Source organism: Gobius niger (assembly GCF_951799975.1).
Source record: "Gobius niger genome assembly, chromosome: 1".
Taxonomy (NCBI): Eukaryota; Metazoa; Chordata; class Actinopteri; order Gobiiformes; family Gobiidae; genus Gobius; species Gobius niger.
The window spans coordinates 27397639-27412341 of NC_136852.1; the positions used below are offsets into that span (position 1 = coordinate 27397639).

Consider the following 14703-nt stretch of genomic DNA (forward strand, 5'->3'; position numbering starts at 1 on the left):
CAATGAACGAGTCTCATTTCGTGTTGAGGCTTTTAATTTATTGGTGAAACACTGTGAGCACTGTGCATCTTTGTCGCCTGTGCTGAAGTGAGTTTTACCTCTCTCCTGGCGTGTATCCTCAAAACAAAGTGAAGGATCCATATGGGAAATGAAGATTATAAGCAACACTGTGGATTGCCCCACACCTAAGGTTGCCAAGTCCTGTGGCTAAAATCAGCCTTGGAAATTACCATGTTGTTGACTGTTCTCTGGTACTGAATTCTGCTGTTCTTAGCTTTCAAATGAGGAACACCGTGTTCACATAGTTTAAAACTTCCTCCAATTCGGGACTTTATAAAAGTGAAGGCTGTGAGTGGGATGGGCACTAGGGCCGCAGCTCGAGGAGACCATGAGGTACCACACAGCAGTGTTAATTTTGACAACATATTTTAATTTAGTTTTAGTCTTGACGAAAATGTAATTCGATTTTAGTCTAGTTTTAGTCCAAAAAAATATCTTCAATTTTAGTCTAGTTTTAGTCGACTAAAATTGCAAGTTAATTTAGTCGACTAAATTTAAGACGAATTTAGTCGACTTTGCATTGATAATATTCATTATAATCATATTTAATGTTGTTCCTCTGCTTCATGGAGCTGCTCCACATGAACAAAGCTCAGAGCTGATCCTTTGGCAGTGAATTTACATGATCTGAGGCTCTTTCAGACGCTCAATAGAAGTTTGGCTGATTTTAGTCTCTCCTTTTCATTTTTATTTAGTCTTATTTTAGTCGACTAAAATATCTGGACATTTTAGTCATAGTTTTAGTCTCATGAAAAACTTTGAATTTAGTTTTAGTCCAATTTTAGTCGTCAAAAATATCACTTTGACTAAAATTAAGACTAAATATTTTAGTCGACGAAATTAACACTGCCACACAGGCGCACCACATTCGGACAAACCGTATTGTCTGTAAAGGGGACGCATTATTGGAACAGGCTCCCTCTGTCCAGAATGTCCATCACTGGTCACTTTCAAACTGCACTTTAAACAGTGGATGAACTGTGCAACCGCTTTAATCCAGCCTCTTACTTTTTTCTATGCCTTCCTCTTATTGTATGCAAATGTAACTTTTAATTGTTTCTGTGTAGATGGAAATGAGCATGTGTGCTATAATCTGGCATGTTTACACTGTAATTACTGATCATTAATATGCACTGTCCCTATTAAATAGTAATACATAGATAATATAAAACTTGTGCTTGTGTTTGCTCAAGGCAACCCGTGTCCAATTGTAGTTGTATATATTTTTGTCTCACAACACAATCCCCATTTTTTATCTATTTATTACTATTTACAAAAAATAGTCCGACACGATGCACATGTTTAAAAATGTTTATTACAAGTACAGTATAAATAGACACAACATCTAAAACTTCTTTGATCCTTATGCCTTCTTGAAGACCTGTAGACAGACCTTGTCCTGTACTGTGATTTCCTAAAGAGAAGATACAGACCTTTAAACCACTTTACCCATGATGCAACAGTTTAAAGTGCAGAGTTTCACAATCTCTAATCACTTGGTAACAAGTGCGTCGATTCTTTTATTATTATTGCTCACTGATACAAATTGACTTGGTGTGGAGATAGTGCATTTGGATTTGTCATTGGGATTCTTTTGTATCGTTGTCTTTAAAGGGGAATATTTTTTTTATGTGAACATGAACAGGTTGATATCATTGTTATTTGACCTTTCAGTGACCCAGTGGCTGTGTGAGTGGTTAGCGTGGCGCCTGTACTTCCCATCACGGTGGCTTCTATGACACTCCAGGATCAATGTGTTTGTTAAGTGTGACCTCACACACAATAACCAAGCTACGTCTGGATCCAAACTGTTGAGAGTTCCACAGAAAAAACACAGCAAAAACTGCAACTTTGTCTGAATCTCATGCTGAAATAACAGCAGATAAAAGAAAAAAAACTGTTTTACACCAAATTAGAATAATAAATTTCACCCTTACTCCAGGCAAAATATAATATATATATATATATATATAAAATAAGCCTTCACTGTGCATGAAAAAGGTAAGTCATTACAGAAAAGAACAACAATTCTAGAGTAAATGTGATATTTCTGAGCCTCGGCTCTACAGCAGGTTAAATTCAACAAAATCATAGTGAATAGGGTAGGGCGATGACATCATCACTTAACAAATCTATTGTTTTTTAGGGTTTCTGGTAGGTTTTCTGGGTAGAATATATGCGTAACCAGGGAGATGGTTCCATGAGCAGTGAAAACCTACCAAAAAAAAAAACATCCTATTGGTGGGTTGCAGGATCTAGAATGTGATGATGTCACCGGACCCAGTGGGGGCAGGCGCCAGTTTTTCCTATTAACAGCATTACACTTTCACAAGTCATATCTAAAAAGGAAAATATATGAATTACAAAAAATATCATTAATATCAGACACTGGGTCCATGATCTCTCTGTATAAGACCAAACATGTACTCAAAAACAAAATAATTGTACCTCTATATAATATTATAGGCCTTAGAGCACTGTGATATCACCTGCAACCGAGCAATAGAGGCCACTGTGATGGAAAGTAAAGGTACCATGCTAACATGCTATTGTACATATGCAGTATAACCGCTGGGTCACTAAAAGGTAAACTACGCACTAATATATACTATATATATGCATTTTGTTTTGCATAAATAGGTACAAAATGCACCTTTAAGTATTAGTTTGTGGTTCATATGATGTTTATGCCCAGTCTAAATGTAATTTTGTTCTATTTAGATGTGTTTTAGACCATCTTCAGACAGTCTAGTCCTGATTTGATCTTGATCTCGCTGTACTCAGAGGGTTAAATATTTTATGATGTGGTACTTGGAAGGTCATGTATTTCACGAGATGGTAGCTGATATGTTGAGAACCACTGTTTTTGTAAAACGTTACAAAAAGAAATAAGCACTGAAGACGGTTATCAAATATCTCATATATTTTTGTTTCCCCTCACCAGGTAGAGCAAGTCTCCTTCGATCCAGTGCTTCCAGCCGCGGTTCTCCTTCTCTCCCTTCTGGACACAGACCAGCTTGTCCCCGTCCCAGGTGACCAGAGTCTGCTCACGCACAACACATGTTATAAAGAGCACTGCTATGTGGTCAAAAAAGCAAACAAAAAAGCCTCACCATGACTTTCCTGTTGTCAAGGCCCTTGGTGTGCTCCTCGAACTCCACTCCGACGGTGTAGTTCACTTCGTAGTTCCTGAAGGTGCTCAGGGTCTTGGTCTCGAATGTGTCTCCGTTTTGGACGATCACTTTCGTCTGGTGCAGGTGGGAGGCGATCTTCCGGGTGGCGAAGTCGATGTCTGTCAAAACGAGGCGAAACGTAGCGGTTGGTCGGGACATTTTTTTGCACTTTTAAATCTGAAAGTAACAGGCTTTGGGCAGTCTAAACTTTAAGGGTTGAGAGGATTCACGTAGGCCTAAGCGGCAGTTAGCAGTCCTTTCACGCATCAAGAAGGTGCTGGGTTTCAATTATCAATTAGGAGTTTCCTATAGATACAGACAGCATCGTGTCAGAGAAGGGTGTGTGGCCTGGCCAAGGGGGAAAATGTAATCTTTTGGGAAGCACAGTTTTACACTCTTTTTAGCCATTTTCTGCTGGAATATGAACTTATTTGCCACATGTAAATAAAGTCAAGTGTAAATCGGGCCCATATGGATATTTTCTCACAGCAGATTGCTCAGTAGAAGTGAAAAAACATCATTAGCACGATGCTAACATGTAGCATCATGTTAGCATTCTCTGTTATTTATGTATTTATGGGCTGTTGAACCACTTTGCTCCTCTCCATGTCTTGGTATCTTTATTGGGTAGAAAACTATACTCACTATTCAGTTGTTTGTTAGTTTTTGAATATTTAGAGAAAGTTTTGATTTTTCTCCAAATTGTTTTCCCCCTTAACTGTTTTCAAACATGACCATATATGGGCGATTCCAGAGATGCCGTCTGTATCTATGCTGCGCTGCAAACCTGCACAATGTGTCCAGGACTCTGTGGAAAAGAGACTCTGAATCTCACAGGGAGTTTCCTTTGTAGAGTTTTTTCTCAATTGCAAAGATACAATTTCTGAAACCTTGCCCACATTTCTGACAGCAGATTGATTTATTAACTGGCGCTTAGTTCTAAAGTGCTGGACTCTTCGGTCAAAAGCGTCCTTTCTTGTCAACATGTGAACTTTGCTGTCAAATACCTGCAGTGCAAACACAAATGAAGATGCAAAAAATAGCAGTTCTCATGAGAAAAATGATAATTACAAAGGCAGATTTCTCATTGATTGTGATGTGAAGAACTTTCCTCCTCTGGGTTGGAAACAAAAATCGGATTCTACAAAGTGTACAGTGGTGTGCAGTGCAGTAGTACAGTACAGCACTTACCGTAATGCATTTAACCACCTATCGACAACGGGGAAATCAAGTAGGGCTCCTGACTCTGCAGTTTATCCCAGCTGCTTCAGAGCCGGATTACAAATGTGTTGTAGCAATTGCAATATGCTTAAAACAGGCTAGTTTTATTATTCGTTTTACAGTTTTAATTTTTTGTAAACACAGTATTTCAAGTTACATGAGAAAATCCCAAACTTAAGAGATGTAAAGTAGTTGTTAAAGCCTGAAAAAAGCATGTTAAGCTAATTGTTACCTCCATAATAATCAATGCAGTAGTATCAGTTAAAATATTTGTACCTTTATTTAAAGGTGCATCAGTGACTTTTGTGTGCCTTATTCTAATACTTCTGACTGATGTTTTGACAGTGCAATTTCCCCCGTAAAACGACCTTGTTCATAATCAGTATACACTTAAACGACCTGCCTGCCCACCCTCGCCGTATCCAGATCCCCATCCCATTCACCTTTAAGTGAGAATTCAATTCCTCCCCATCGCTCTTACAGATGAGGCGCCTATATTTACCCGTCGAAATGACGGCTCCAGCCATTTCCATAAGGATGTCATTTTCCCCGGCGCTGGCTGGGAATAAGAGGGCTATAGAGCGCACTGGCTATTCACAGGGTTTTCCCACAAATATCACGGTATCAGGGCAGGATTATGCATTGCAGATAGCGCTGTGGAAATATGCAAAGGCTTTTGAATAAAAATAAATGTCAAATGGATGGGTGAGCTTTTTTATTCTGTTTTAAAATGACAAAGTTTTGTTTTTCATTTGCAACTCATTGGTTTGTTTATTGATAACTATACATTAAATATCTTTACATGTATTTGAACACAAAATGGTTCGTTAAAATATTGCAATAACTTCATTATCGTGATACTGTTCCGTTCATTGTCATTTCATACAGATGCTGTCATTATTTCCAGTATGTTCAAATGTGTACCAATCAAAGCACCTACATTACACAGTTATGTGTTTAGCCATGGCTACTCAAATTACACAATGCACATACACAGTGCTACAGACAGCACATACAAAGACGGCAAAGTGCTTTGCTCAAGGACACAACAACAGGACGCGAGAGTTGGAACTGAACTGCGATGATGTTGTTGCAATATTTTTCCAAACCTTTTTAACACAGCATTACACAACATTGAATTCAAACAAAATCCCAATTTTTTTTTCATCTGAAGCCTAAACTAGAAAAATCATGATTAAAACTGAAGCTTTGCATCGGTTTAAGTTGTGTGTTTTGGCTTTGGGCTGTGTTGACTAAACAGAAGAATCTCAGTGGCTTCGCACGGTATTGGCATTGCCATAACGATCATTTGCGAGCTTTACAAGTCCCATTCAGCTGAATCTGCAAAACGTATAAAGCAGCTACACAGTTTCCACTTACCCAGGGCCTTCATGACTTCTTCGAAGTTCTCATTCTTCACCATCTCCCAGCGTCCATTATAATCGGCCGGCATGCTGACTGTTATGTGAGGTGATAACTTACACCCTGGTGTAGTTTGCCCTGGGGCTAAATGAGAGAGCCTGAGCCTGGGCCCATCCCTTTTTATACACAAGTGTATGCGTGTGAGCGTGCGTGTGAGTGTGTGTGTGTGTGTGTGTGTGTGTGTGTGTGTGTATGCTCAGAGCAAAGGACAGGGAACGACTGCTGTTATAAAGTCCAGACTGCTGTTTGCCAAGCCCTATATGTTTCAACATTGTGTGCAAAAGTTTAGCTGAGGTGAGGAAAGTGCAATATTTGCAGATTTTGTTCTGTTTTATTTCCCCTTTCTTTTATCTAGGATTGCAATGTATAACACTATTAACTTTAGAAGATAGGGCAACCGAGAACCTGCACAATAGCTGTAATCCTCCCAGATCAGGTGCCCTGGACGCTGCACTGTAATTACTGCAGTGACCATTGTGTAATATTTGGCTCAACATAGAATTGATTATGCTTAGTTGATTCATCCATTTCAGATGGATAGTTAGTGTGTGTAATAATGGAATCATGTTTTTACAACAGTTCAGTGCAATGCAAATTCATATAAAGAACAATAGACCGAGCGATGCGACGGTATCTCTCCCTTGACAACAGACTTTCATGAAATTAAAAGATATTGGATATTTTACATTAGAAAGTGCTGTTAGCCATTTCGTCAGTATTTGCCATGTGTTCCCGCAAAACTGTGTTCCGTATTTTTAAAGCTCATAATCCATCACTGGACCCGCTCTGAGACGGACTGCGCTCGAAGTTTGCGCATCAATAGCCTCTATTCACTATCATTCCCACTGCTGCCTACAGAGGGCGCTCCGGATAACGTCCTGACCAGCCCTGGACCCTTGACTGCAACATCCTTACATAGACAATCATTGCAATTTTAAAAACAGAACATATCTTGTACATCAGTGTTGTGGCACCCCACTGTTGTCTGTAGGCCTCAATTATGCGTGATATGTCCACTTTAACAGACTCTTTTTGTTCATGGCGTCTCTCATTATACCCTAGAACTCATGAAGTATTGTTTTTGTGCATCTTTATGTACGCCGAGAAAATGACATTAGAACTTCCCCATCTCTGCTTGAGATCTGCCGGACTCCGTTTATGTCGCGGAGCCGAGATGAAGGCAAAAAAGCTGCTTAGCGCCTGCATTACCTGCCTGCGCGAGTTCATTCCTCACTTTCGGAGGAGGAAATCTCTACGGAGCGCAGGACTCAGCACTTTTTATGGCATGAAATTAGAGACTGTTACAGATAACGTTTTCTAGCAGAGGGCGATAGCAGTTTTGGATCGCCAGTGCGTTTCGATCACACAGTCCGGCGAGATCAGCAGAAAGAGTGGCTGTTTTTCGATACTAATATTTGTGGATTTATTACGGCGCGGTAGAAAGTGCAGTCTTGCAGCCAACTACTTTGATTACTACTTACTTATGTTGTCCGAATGTGTGGGACTACCCATCCTTGATAAGAATACACAACAATAGCGACAATCCGCGTCAAACCCAACCCCATTAGGATGTGCTGGAGAAGGCTTTGTGCTGTAGTCGCACTCTCCCATCGTCATCAATACAAGATCTTGGTGTAAAATGAATGCAACACTGGATCTTTTCACATCACAGAAGCTTATTGAAGAAATGCCAAAGCAAATGTGTAATGAAAGCTTAAGGCGCTACAACCAAATATTAGAGCGTCTGCCCTTTTTCTTGGTGATGTTATGCTATAGTTTTGCGTATTTTCAACAGCAATTGTGATACCCTGTGTGTATCGTCCAAAGTATGTGTAGGACAGTAACGGTTAACGAAGTAAATTTACTTAATTACTGTCATGTACTTCAAGTTCATATGGCAGGTTTTTCCTTGTGTAATGAAGCTTCTGCGGAAATTCAACCTGGAAGACCCATACCAGCTGCATTCATTCATCACCTCATCACCGGTAGCTCTCTCCAATCATCCAATCGCAGAGCCTGCTCAAGCCGCACCTTCACGACAGCCAATCAACCTTCACGACAGCCAATCACAGCAGCTGCTATCCCCGCTCCAGCCGCTCATCACTCAGGATCCCCTTTTTAAGCTCCCTGGTCAATCACTCCGCCGTTTCCCAGCCGTGCTACGACCCTCCTCCACCCCTTTCTCTGCCTGGCCTCTCCTCTCCTCGCCTCGGCTCCTCTGCTCGTCATTGACCGGCCAACCCAGGTCTCCTCTTCTACCACCACCAGGGTCCAGGCTCTGGGGGAAATTCTGGATCATTCATCAATGCCGTGCATTTCACATCGTTCGTTGAATCTTCTGGGTCTGAGCCCCAATAAAGATTCATGTTCATTAATAAAACACTTTTCAGGTTGAAATGATGATTTAGTTAGATGGGTAACATCTGTTGTAAGTAATAACTGTACATTTATTTTAGCAAGCAGCAATTTAATGCTGGGCAGAAAAGTAATTTGTATTTGATTTTTTTTAAGCTACTGACAGAAAGTGACATAGATAGGGGTAAAGTTACATAGCAGTTTGACTCATTTCCCATTGACATACCATGGCACAGCAACAGTTTAAAATTGTGCATCTCTATCTATCATCTGTCACTTCCTGTCAGTGTCCAATAAGGAAGTAAAACTGGTAACATTAAAAAATGGGGTCAAACTGGGAGCTTTTTTTTTTTTTTAAACATATAATTGTGTCAACTGTGTTTTAACAAAAAATGTGTATATGCACTTTAAGTCGTTTCTGAGGATCTGTACTTCACTTGAGTAGTATTTTCGAGTATTTTTCGAGAACTTATAACTTATAACTAACAAACCATTTGAGAGATAAATATAATACTTACTCTTTCACATCATTGTCTGTAAATGCTCACATTTCCACATACATTTGTCATAAAATGTGGGCCGATCTTTATTAAAATCACAAGAATGATTAAACAGTGTTATACTAATACCACCCAAACATTTACATTTGATCATGTTTTTATTGACCATGTAAACATTCACAGGACAGCGTGGAATAAGTGTGGCGTGCACAGACATTTTGAGGGGCAGGTGCTCAACCAAGACAAAAGGCCCCCCCCCCCCAAAAAAAAAAGAAGTGATCTTTTTTTCTGTAAATACTGACACTAACAGACCATTGATTAACACAGCAACATAAAATGTCCAACTATGTGTACCTAATACTAGATTTTAGAGGATGATGTAAGACTATCACAAGGCTCTGCACTTAAGTTTAGCACAAATACAAATAAATAATGCAAAGGTACTATAGCCTACACTTAAAACATCTGGTTTGTCAATATCATTGCTTTGTTCATGTCAAAAATATCTTAAATAACAATATTCCACTGGACTGGTCGGTTCATATTCCGTGCACCTCCCACAGAGGCACAGTGTCCAGAGCCCAGGCACCTCCTCACCCTTCTCTCTCCTCCTCACCTCTCTCCTTCTCTCCCTTCTCCCTTCCCTTCAGTCATGTCGTGCTGGCTCGTTCATAAACTTATCGAATTTACAGTTTACTTTACTTCTGCGTCTCACAGAGATGGGCTGTACCATCTTCTCAAACGGGGGAACACGGGGACCGCACAGCTGCCCTTCATTGATCAGGAGCGTCAGCGCTGCCGCGGCTCGAGAGGCAGAGGAGGAATGAAGCGCAATTTGAAGTTGCTGAACATTAAAACTGCATTTTCATCACATGTTGGCTAAGTAGGGCAAATATCAAAGAACAATAAAGAAATAATACTGAATATTGGGGAGAAAAAAAAAACGGCTCTATCGGCTCTATCTGTGCACGTGCCATAAGTGACTACACCAACTGAATCTCACTGAACTGCAGCAGTTTTGTAAAGAGGAATGGTCCAAGATTCATCGTGATCATTGTTCTAATCTGCAACTACAGAAAAGTAGTTATTGCTACAAAAGAAGGATCAGCCAGCTATTTAATACAAGGGTTCACTTACTTATTCCATGCATGTTGTGAATGTCTCAGGTTTTTCTTAAAAATATCTTCATAAATGTGATTTTTCTATGATAACACATTGTCCAGGGCTCTGAGGCAACAAAACAGCCCCACACCACGACTCTCCTGCTCCATACTTCACAGTGAGTTTTTCCTCCACATGACGTTATGTGTTCCTCACAAACTACTCAACTTAGGTTTGCCAGAGAGCACTTGGATGCTCCACAGCACTTCTGGAAAACTATACTGTGGACTGAATAAGCCAAAGTTGAATTGTTTGAGCTGAAATTCCACATGGCGTACTCACTTTTCCCTCCCACTGTATTTAAGTCATTTCTACTTTGAATAGTGATAGTGATGTTTGACCGAGCAACTTTTACCTTTGCCGGAGTACTATTAGTATCTGTACTTTCACTGAAGCCATGAAATGAATCACTTTGACCGCACGCTATTGTATCAGGAGATAATCTGATCTGCAGACAACACTTCACTCTTTATCTGAGGGGAACTCACTTTTGCTCAGATTTATCTCCGGCGACGTCTCCTTAGTGTCGGGCCAGATCGATGCAGCACTCGGTCTGACTCAGAGGAAAGTAAAGACCACTCAAAGAGGCTGTCGTCGGGATATAGATTTACATATTGGCGGATATGTTCCTTATGATATGAAGTAGCTGCTGGGGAGAACAGAAGTTGTACAGTTAATAGACCTGTGACTAATGATATTTGATTGAAACAGCCTCAATAATTGCGATTTGTCAATTGCGACAGTTAATTGTGCACCATGTTTCTTCTGTTGTTATTAAAATGACTGGAGCTACTTCTTTTGGGTTTAATTTGCTAGTTTCTTTAGGAAGTAGATAATTGTACAGTCTTACTCTCCACTTGTGCAGTCAATATTAAATGGATGTTCAAAGTTGAGTGCACGGGGAGTATCAGGTTTTTTATCAGAGCTGATAAGATTTGTCGATATACCCTTGCAGAACTTTGACCTCCGTTTAATAATGAAGTACGTTTTGTGCTGAACAGTAAGGTCAGATTTGCAATAAAAAGAAGACAAAAGGTGCAAGGTATCGTTTTTTGCAACATGTTTGCTGTGGACTTTTCATGAGGAACAAATACAAACAATTGCTACTTTAATAATGCATATTAGAGGCAGCATAAGGGAGCCACATGTAGCCTATTCAAATGCCTTAATGGACTTGCCCCGGAGTATCTCTCTGAGCTCTTGTCTGTTTATGCCCTGGTCAGATCAGGGAGGTCTGTGAATCAGCAGCTGCTCTTCAATGTGCCCAAAGGTGAGAGGAGATACGTTTTTTAGTGTGGCTGCTCCCAACAGTCGACCCAAAACATTAGACCTGCTCCTAACTTAGAAACTGCCCTTAAAACACATGTGTTTGCATTGGTGTTTGATTCAAGCTTCACTATGTGTCTTTTTTACTCTCTATTTTTATATTGTTTACATTATATTATACTTATGCCTTATCTTTGTATGTGAAGCACTTTTGGCACCCAGCGTTGTTGTAAATGTGCTCTACAAATAAAGCTGTATCCTGGCACCATGCACGTGAAGTTTGTCTTGTATGTGTGATACGTGCTGTGTCTTTCTATGAATCGTACATCTGTGTTGACAGTGATGCTGTGAGCCAATTTTGCCCACGGCAACAAATCAAGCATTATCTTCAATTCAACCTGGATAGACTCAAACAGACAAAAGCAGCCATTAGGAAGATTTACTGACATGTAGTATATTAGTTTTGGCGATCAGACCCCGGCGGTAGACATCCATGTATGTATGTATGTTTCTCCTCAGTGAGGCCCACCACATGTCTTTTAGACCCGGCCCCAACGCCGTTTTTTAAAACATTTTATGGATCTTTTAGAGACGAGCTTTTAAACATGATGAATTGCTCTCTTCAGACGGTGGTCTTCCCTGCTGCCTTTAAAGGGGCGGTGGTGAGGCCCCTGTTGAAGAAGAGCAATTTGGATTTTAATGATTTTAACAATTTTAGACCGGTATCCAACTTACCATTTTTAAGCAAAATTTTAGAAAAACTTGTTTTTACCCAACTTAGTGATTTTATAAATGCACATAATGTCCTTGAGAAATTCCAGTCTGGCTTTAGGGTAAACCACAGCACCGAGACCGCCCTTTTAAAGATTTTAAACGATTTTAGATTAAATTATGATTCTAAAAAGTTGACAGTGTTGGTTCTTCTGGATCTTAGCGCTGCCTTTGATACAGTCGACCACACTATTCTTTTAACTCGTTTAAAACACATCGGCCTCTCTGGTGCTGCACACAAATGGTTTACTTCCTACCTCACAGACAGGACATTCATGGTAAGTGTGGATACCTTCTCCTCTAAGGTCCATAAAATCACATGTGGTGTGCCCCAGGGTTCGATTTTAGGCCCAGTGCTTTTTAATCTGTATATGCTCCCTCTTGGTGATGTCATCAGGAGACATGGAGTCAACTTTCACAGTTATGCTGATGATACACAGTTATACATCTCCATGTCTCCTGATGACACCAGGCCAATGGATGCACTTTTTAACTGCATTTTAGATATTAAATCCTGGATGGCAGAACACTTTCTCCAGCTTAACCAGGACAAAACTGAAGTTTTAGTCATCGGTCCTGAGGCCCAGAGAGAGAGACTTTTACCCAAACTACAGTCACTGTCTTTTAATCCTTCCTCACAGGTGAAGAACCTGGGCGTGATCTTTGACTCTGAGCTGACTTTTATTCCACACATCAAAAATATCACAAAGATAGGTTTTTACCATCTAAAGAACATAGCCAGAGTCCGCCCCATTCTCTCTCGGGCCAACACGGAGACGCTAATGCATGCTTTTATCACCAGTCGTATCGACTACAATGCCCTGCTTTCTGGTCTTCCCAAAAAGAGTATCTCAGGTTTACAACTCTTACAAAATTCAGCAGCTCGTGTCCTGACGAAGACCAGGAGGCGGGACCACATTACACCGGTTTTAGAATCGCTGCATTGGCTCCCCGTGTGTTTCAGGATCGATTTTAAAGTACTTTTAATGGTTTTTAAATGTCTTAATGGTCTTGGTCCTTCTTATCTTTCAGAACTGCTTTTACCTTATGAACCTTCACGGCCCCTTCGCTCCTCCGGCAGGGGTCTCCTAGTTACTCCTAAAGTGAACAGGAAAACTCACGGTGAGGCGTCTTTCCAGTGTTACGGCCCTCGCCTCTGGAACGACCTGCCGGAGGAGCTCAGGGCCGTAGAGAACGTTCATGTTTTTAAGAGCAGGCTCAAGACCCACCTTTTTAGCTTAGCTTTTAACTGATATTTATTTTTGCTAGGCCTATTTATTATTATTTATCAGCACCTTATAATTAATTAAATTGACATTTAATAGTTATTAATATTTATTCTGTATTTATGTATTTTACCTCTCGGTCTTATTTTTTTATTATCCTATTATTCAATTTTACTTACGTACTTTTATTTATTTTAACAATTTTTATGCTCTTCCAGTTTCCTCTGGAGGAGCCCTCTGCCTCGGGAGCGGTGATTGGCTGTGGCTGCTGGGGTGCTGTCTTGTGGGTGTCTGGATGGAGGTGTGGTGTTGTCCGGGCACCCTGTGTTGGTCCCTGTGGCTGCAGCCGAGGTGCCGCTCCCGATGCAGACGGCTCCTTGGATGGTGTTCCCTTACCTGGTTTATCTGCACCCAGCCTTATCTTAGCCTTATCTTAGCCTTTTGTCCATAATCTCCACTGTTTTACCTTGAGTGTGTATTGTGTGCTTGTGCAGTGTGTCTCTGGGGAGGTGGGTGGGGGGAGTGTGAATGCTACAATGTGTCTGTTTTTTCTGGAAGGAAGTGGGTGTGAGAGAATGTTTTTAAATCTGTAAAGCACTTTGTGTTACATGACATGTATGAAAAGCGCTATACAAATAAAATTGATTTGATTTGATTTGATATGAAAGTCAGTACGGATGAACAGCTTGGAGTTAGGGATGTCTTCCCCCGGAGCCTGGACGCTGGTGGTGGTATAGGCGACCCGTGAAGATGCAGCAGGGAGAAGCCGTGGACGGAAGAGGCGGAGTTGGGGTGGAGGCGGGTCGCAGCACAGCTGGGAAGCGAACAAACCATGATTGCTGGGGCTTAAAAGCGGGACCGAGGGCGATAATTGGCTGCTACGACGGTGCGGCTCTTACGCTGATGGCTGAGGTGGAGGTGTGGCCCTCTCGGAAGCGATCATTGGCTGGAGGTAGGTGATTCCAAAATTAGTCTCCCAGGTTGAATTAACGCCTAGGCTTCATTTAAAGCCACACTGCGTAACATTTTGGACTATACTGTTGCCATGAGTACAGAACATGCTCCCAATGACCAACTCGACATGCCATTATTATAAATTCTATGCAGTGTGTCTTTAAGTAAAATATTGCAATAGTTTTGTTATTGCGATATTCAAGACAGTTATTGAACACCACAGCAGCCCTATTGTGGCTGTTATTGTTTTCTCAAATGTCACTAGTATTACTTGTTGCTGGACAGAATATTTGGAGAAAACCTCCAAATGTTAAGCTGCAGATCTGCAATAGGACGACAAGATCAATTGAAACTGACGACACTAACTAGCAAATCACTTAACCGAGTGCATTTTCTACAGTTCGCCTTCACCCAAAACTAAAAGCTTCTCAACTGCTTGAGCGTTGTTGTTTTTTTGTCCTTTTTTGGTCTTTTTTCATTGCATTTTGTTGAGTTTTTGACACTTTTGTTGTGTTTTTTACTTGTTTTCATTACTTTTTGTGGCTTTTCCTTTCTTTCTTTTTCATCGCTTTTTTTTTTGTCATGTTTTTGTCG

At 40.7% G+C, this 14703-nt stretch overlaps 1 protein-coding gene across 1 annotated transcript; it reads right to left on the bottom strand.

Annotated features, from left to right (window-relative positions):
- Positions 1-1357: 1357 nt before the first annotated feature.
- LOC306969468 (retinol-binding protein 2-like) lies at positions 1358-5954 on the bottom strand. The gene is made up of 4 exons (XM_079565091.1): positions 5835-5954; positions 3174-3352; positions 3002-3103; positions 1358-1474 (listed from the first exon to the last, which is right to left on the bottom strand). The coding sequence occupies exons 1-4, from the start codon at positions 5905-5907 to the stop codon at positions 1424-1426; spliced, it is 405 nt and encodes a 134-aa protein (XP_079421217.1). The 5' UTR covers positions 5908-5954; the 3' UTR covers positions 1358-1423.
- Positions 5955-14703: the final 8749 nt, after the last annotated feature.

Bases quoted from the DNA above. Each gene is read 5' to 3' on its own strand.
- LOC306969468 (XM_079565091.1), bottom strand. From the start codon at position 5,907: ATGCCGGCCGATTATAATGGACGCTGGGAGATGGTGAAGAATGAGAAC. The intron at 3,353-5,834 runs GTAAGTGGAAAC...TCGTTTTGACAG, and splicing joins AGAAGTCATGAAGGCCCTGG to ACATCGACTTCGCCACCCGG. The intron at 3,104-3,173 runs GTGAGGCTTTTT...GTGCGTGAGCAG, and splicing joins TTGACAACAGGAAAGTCATG to ACTCTGGTCACCTGGGACGG.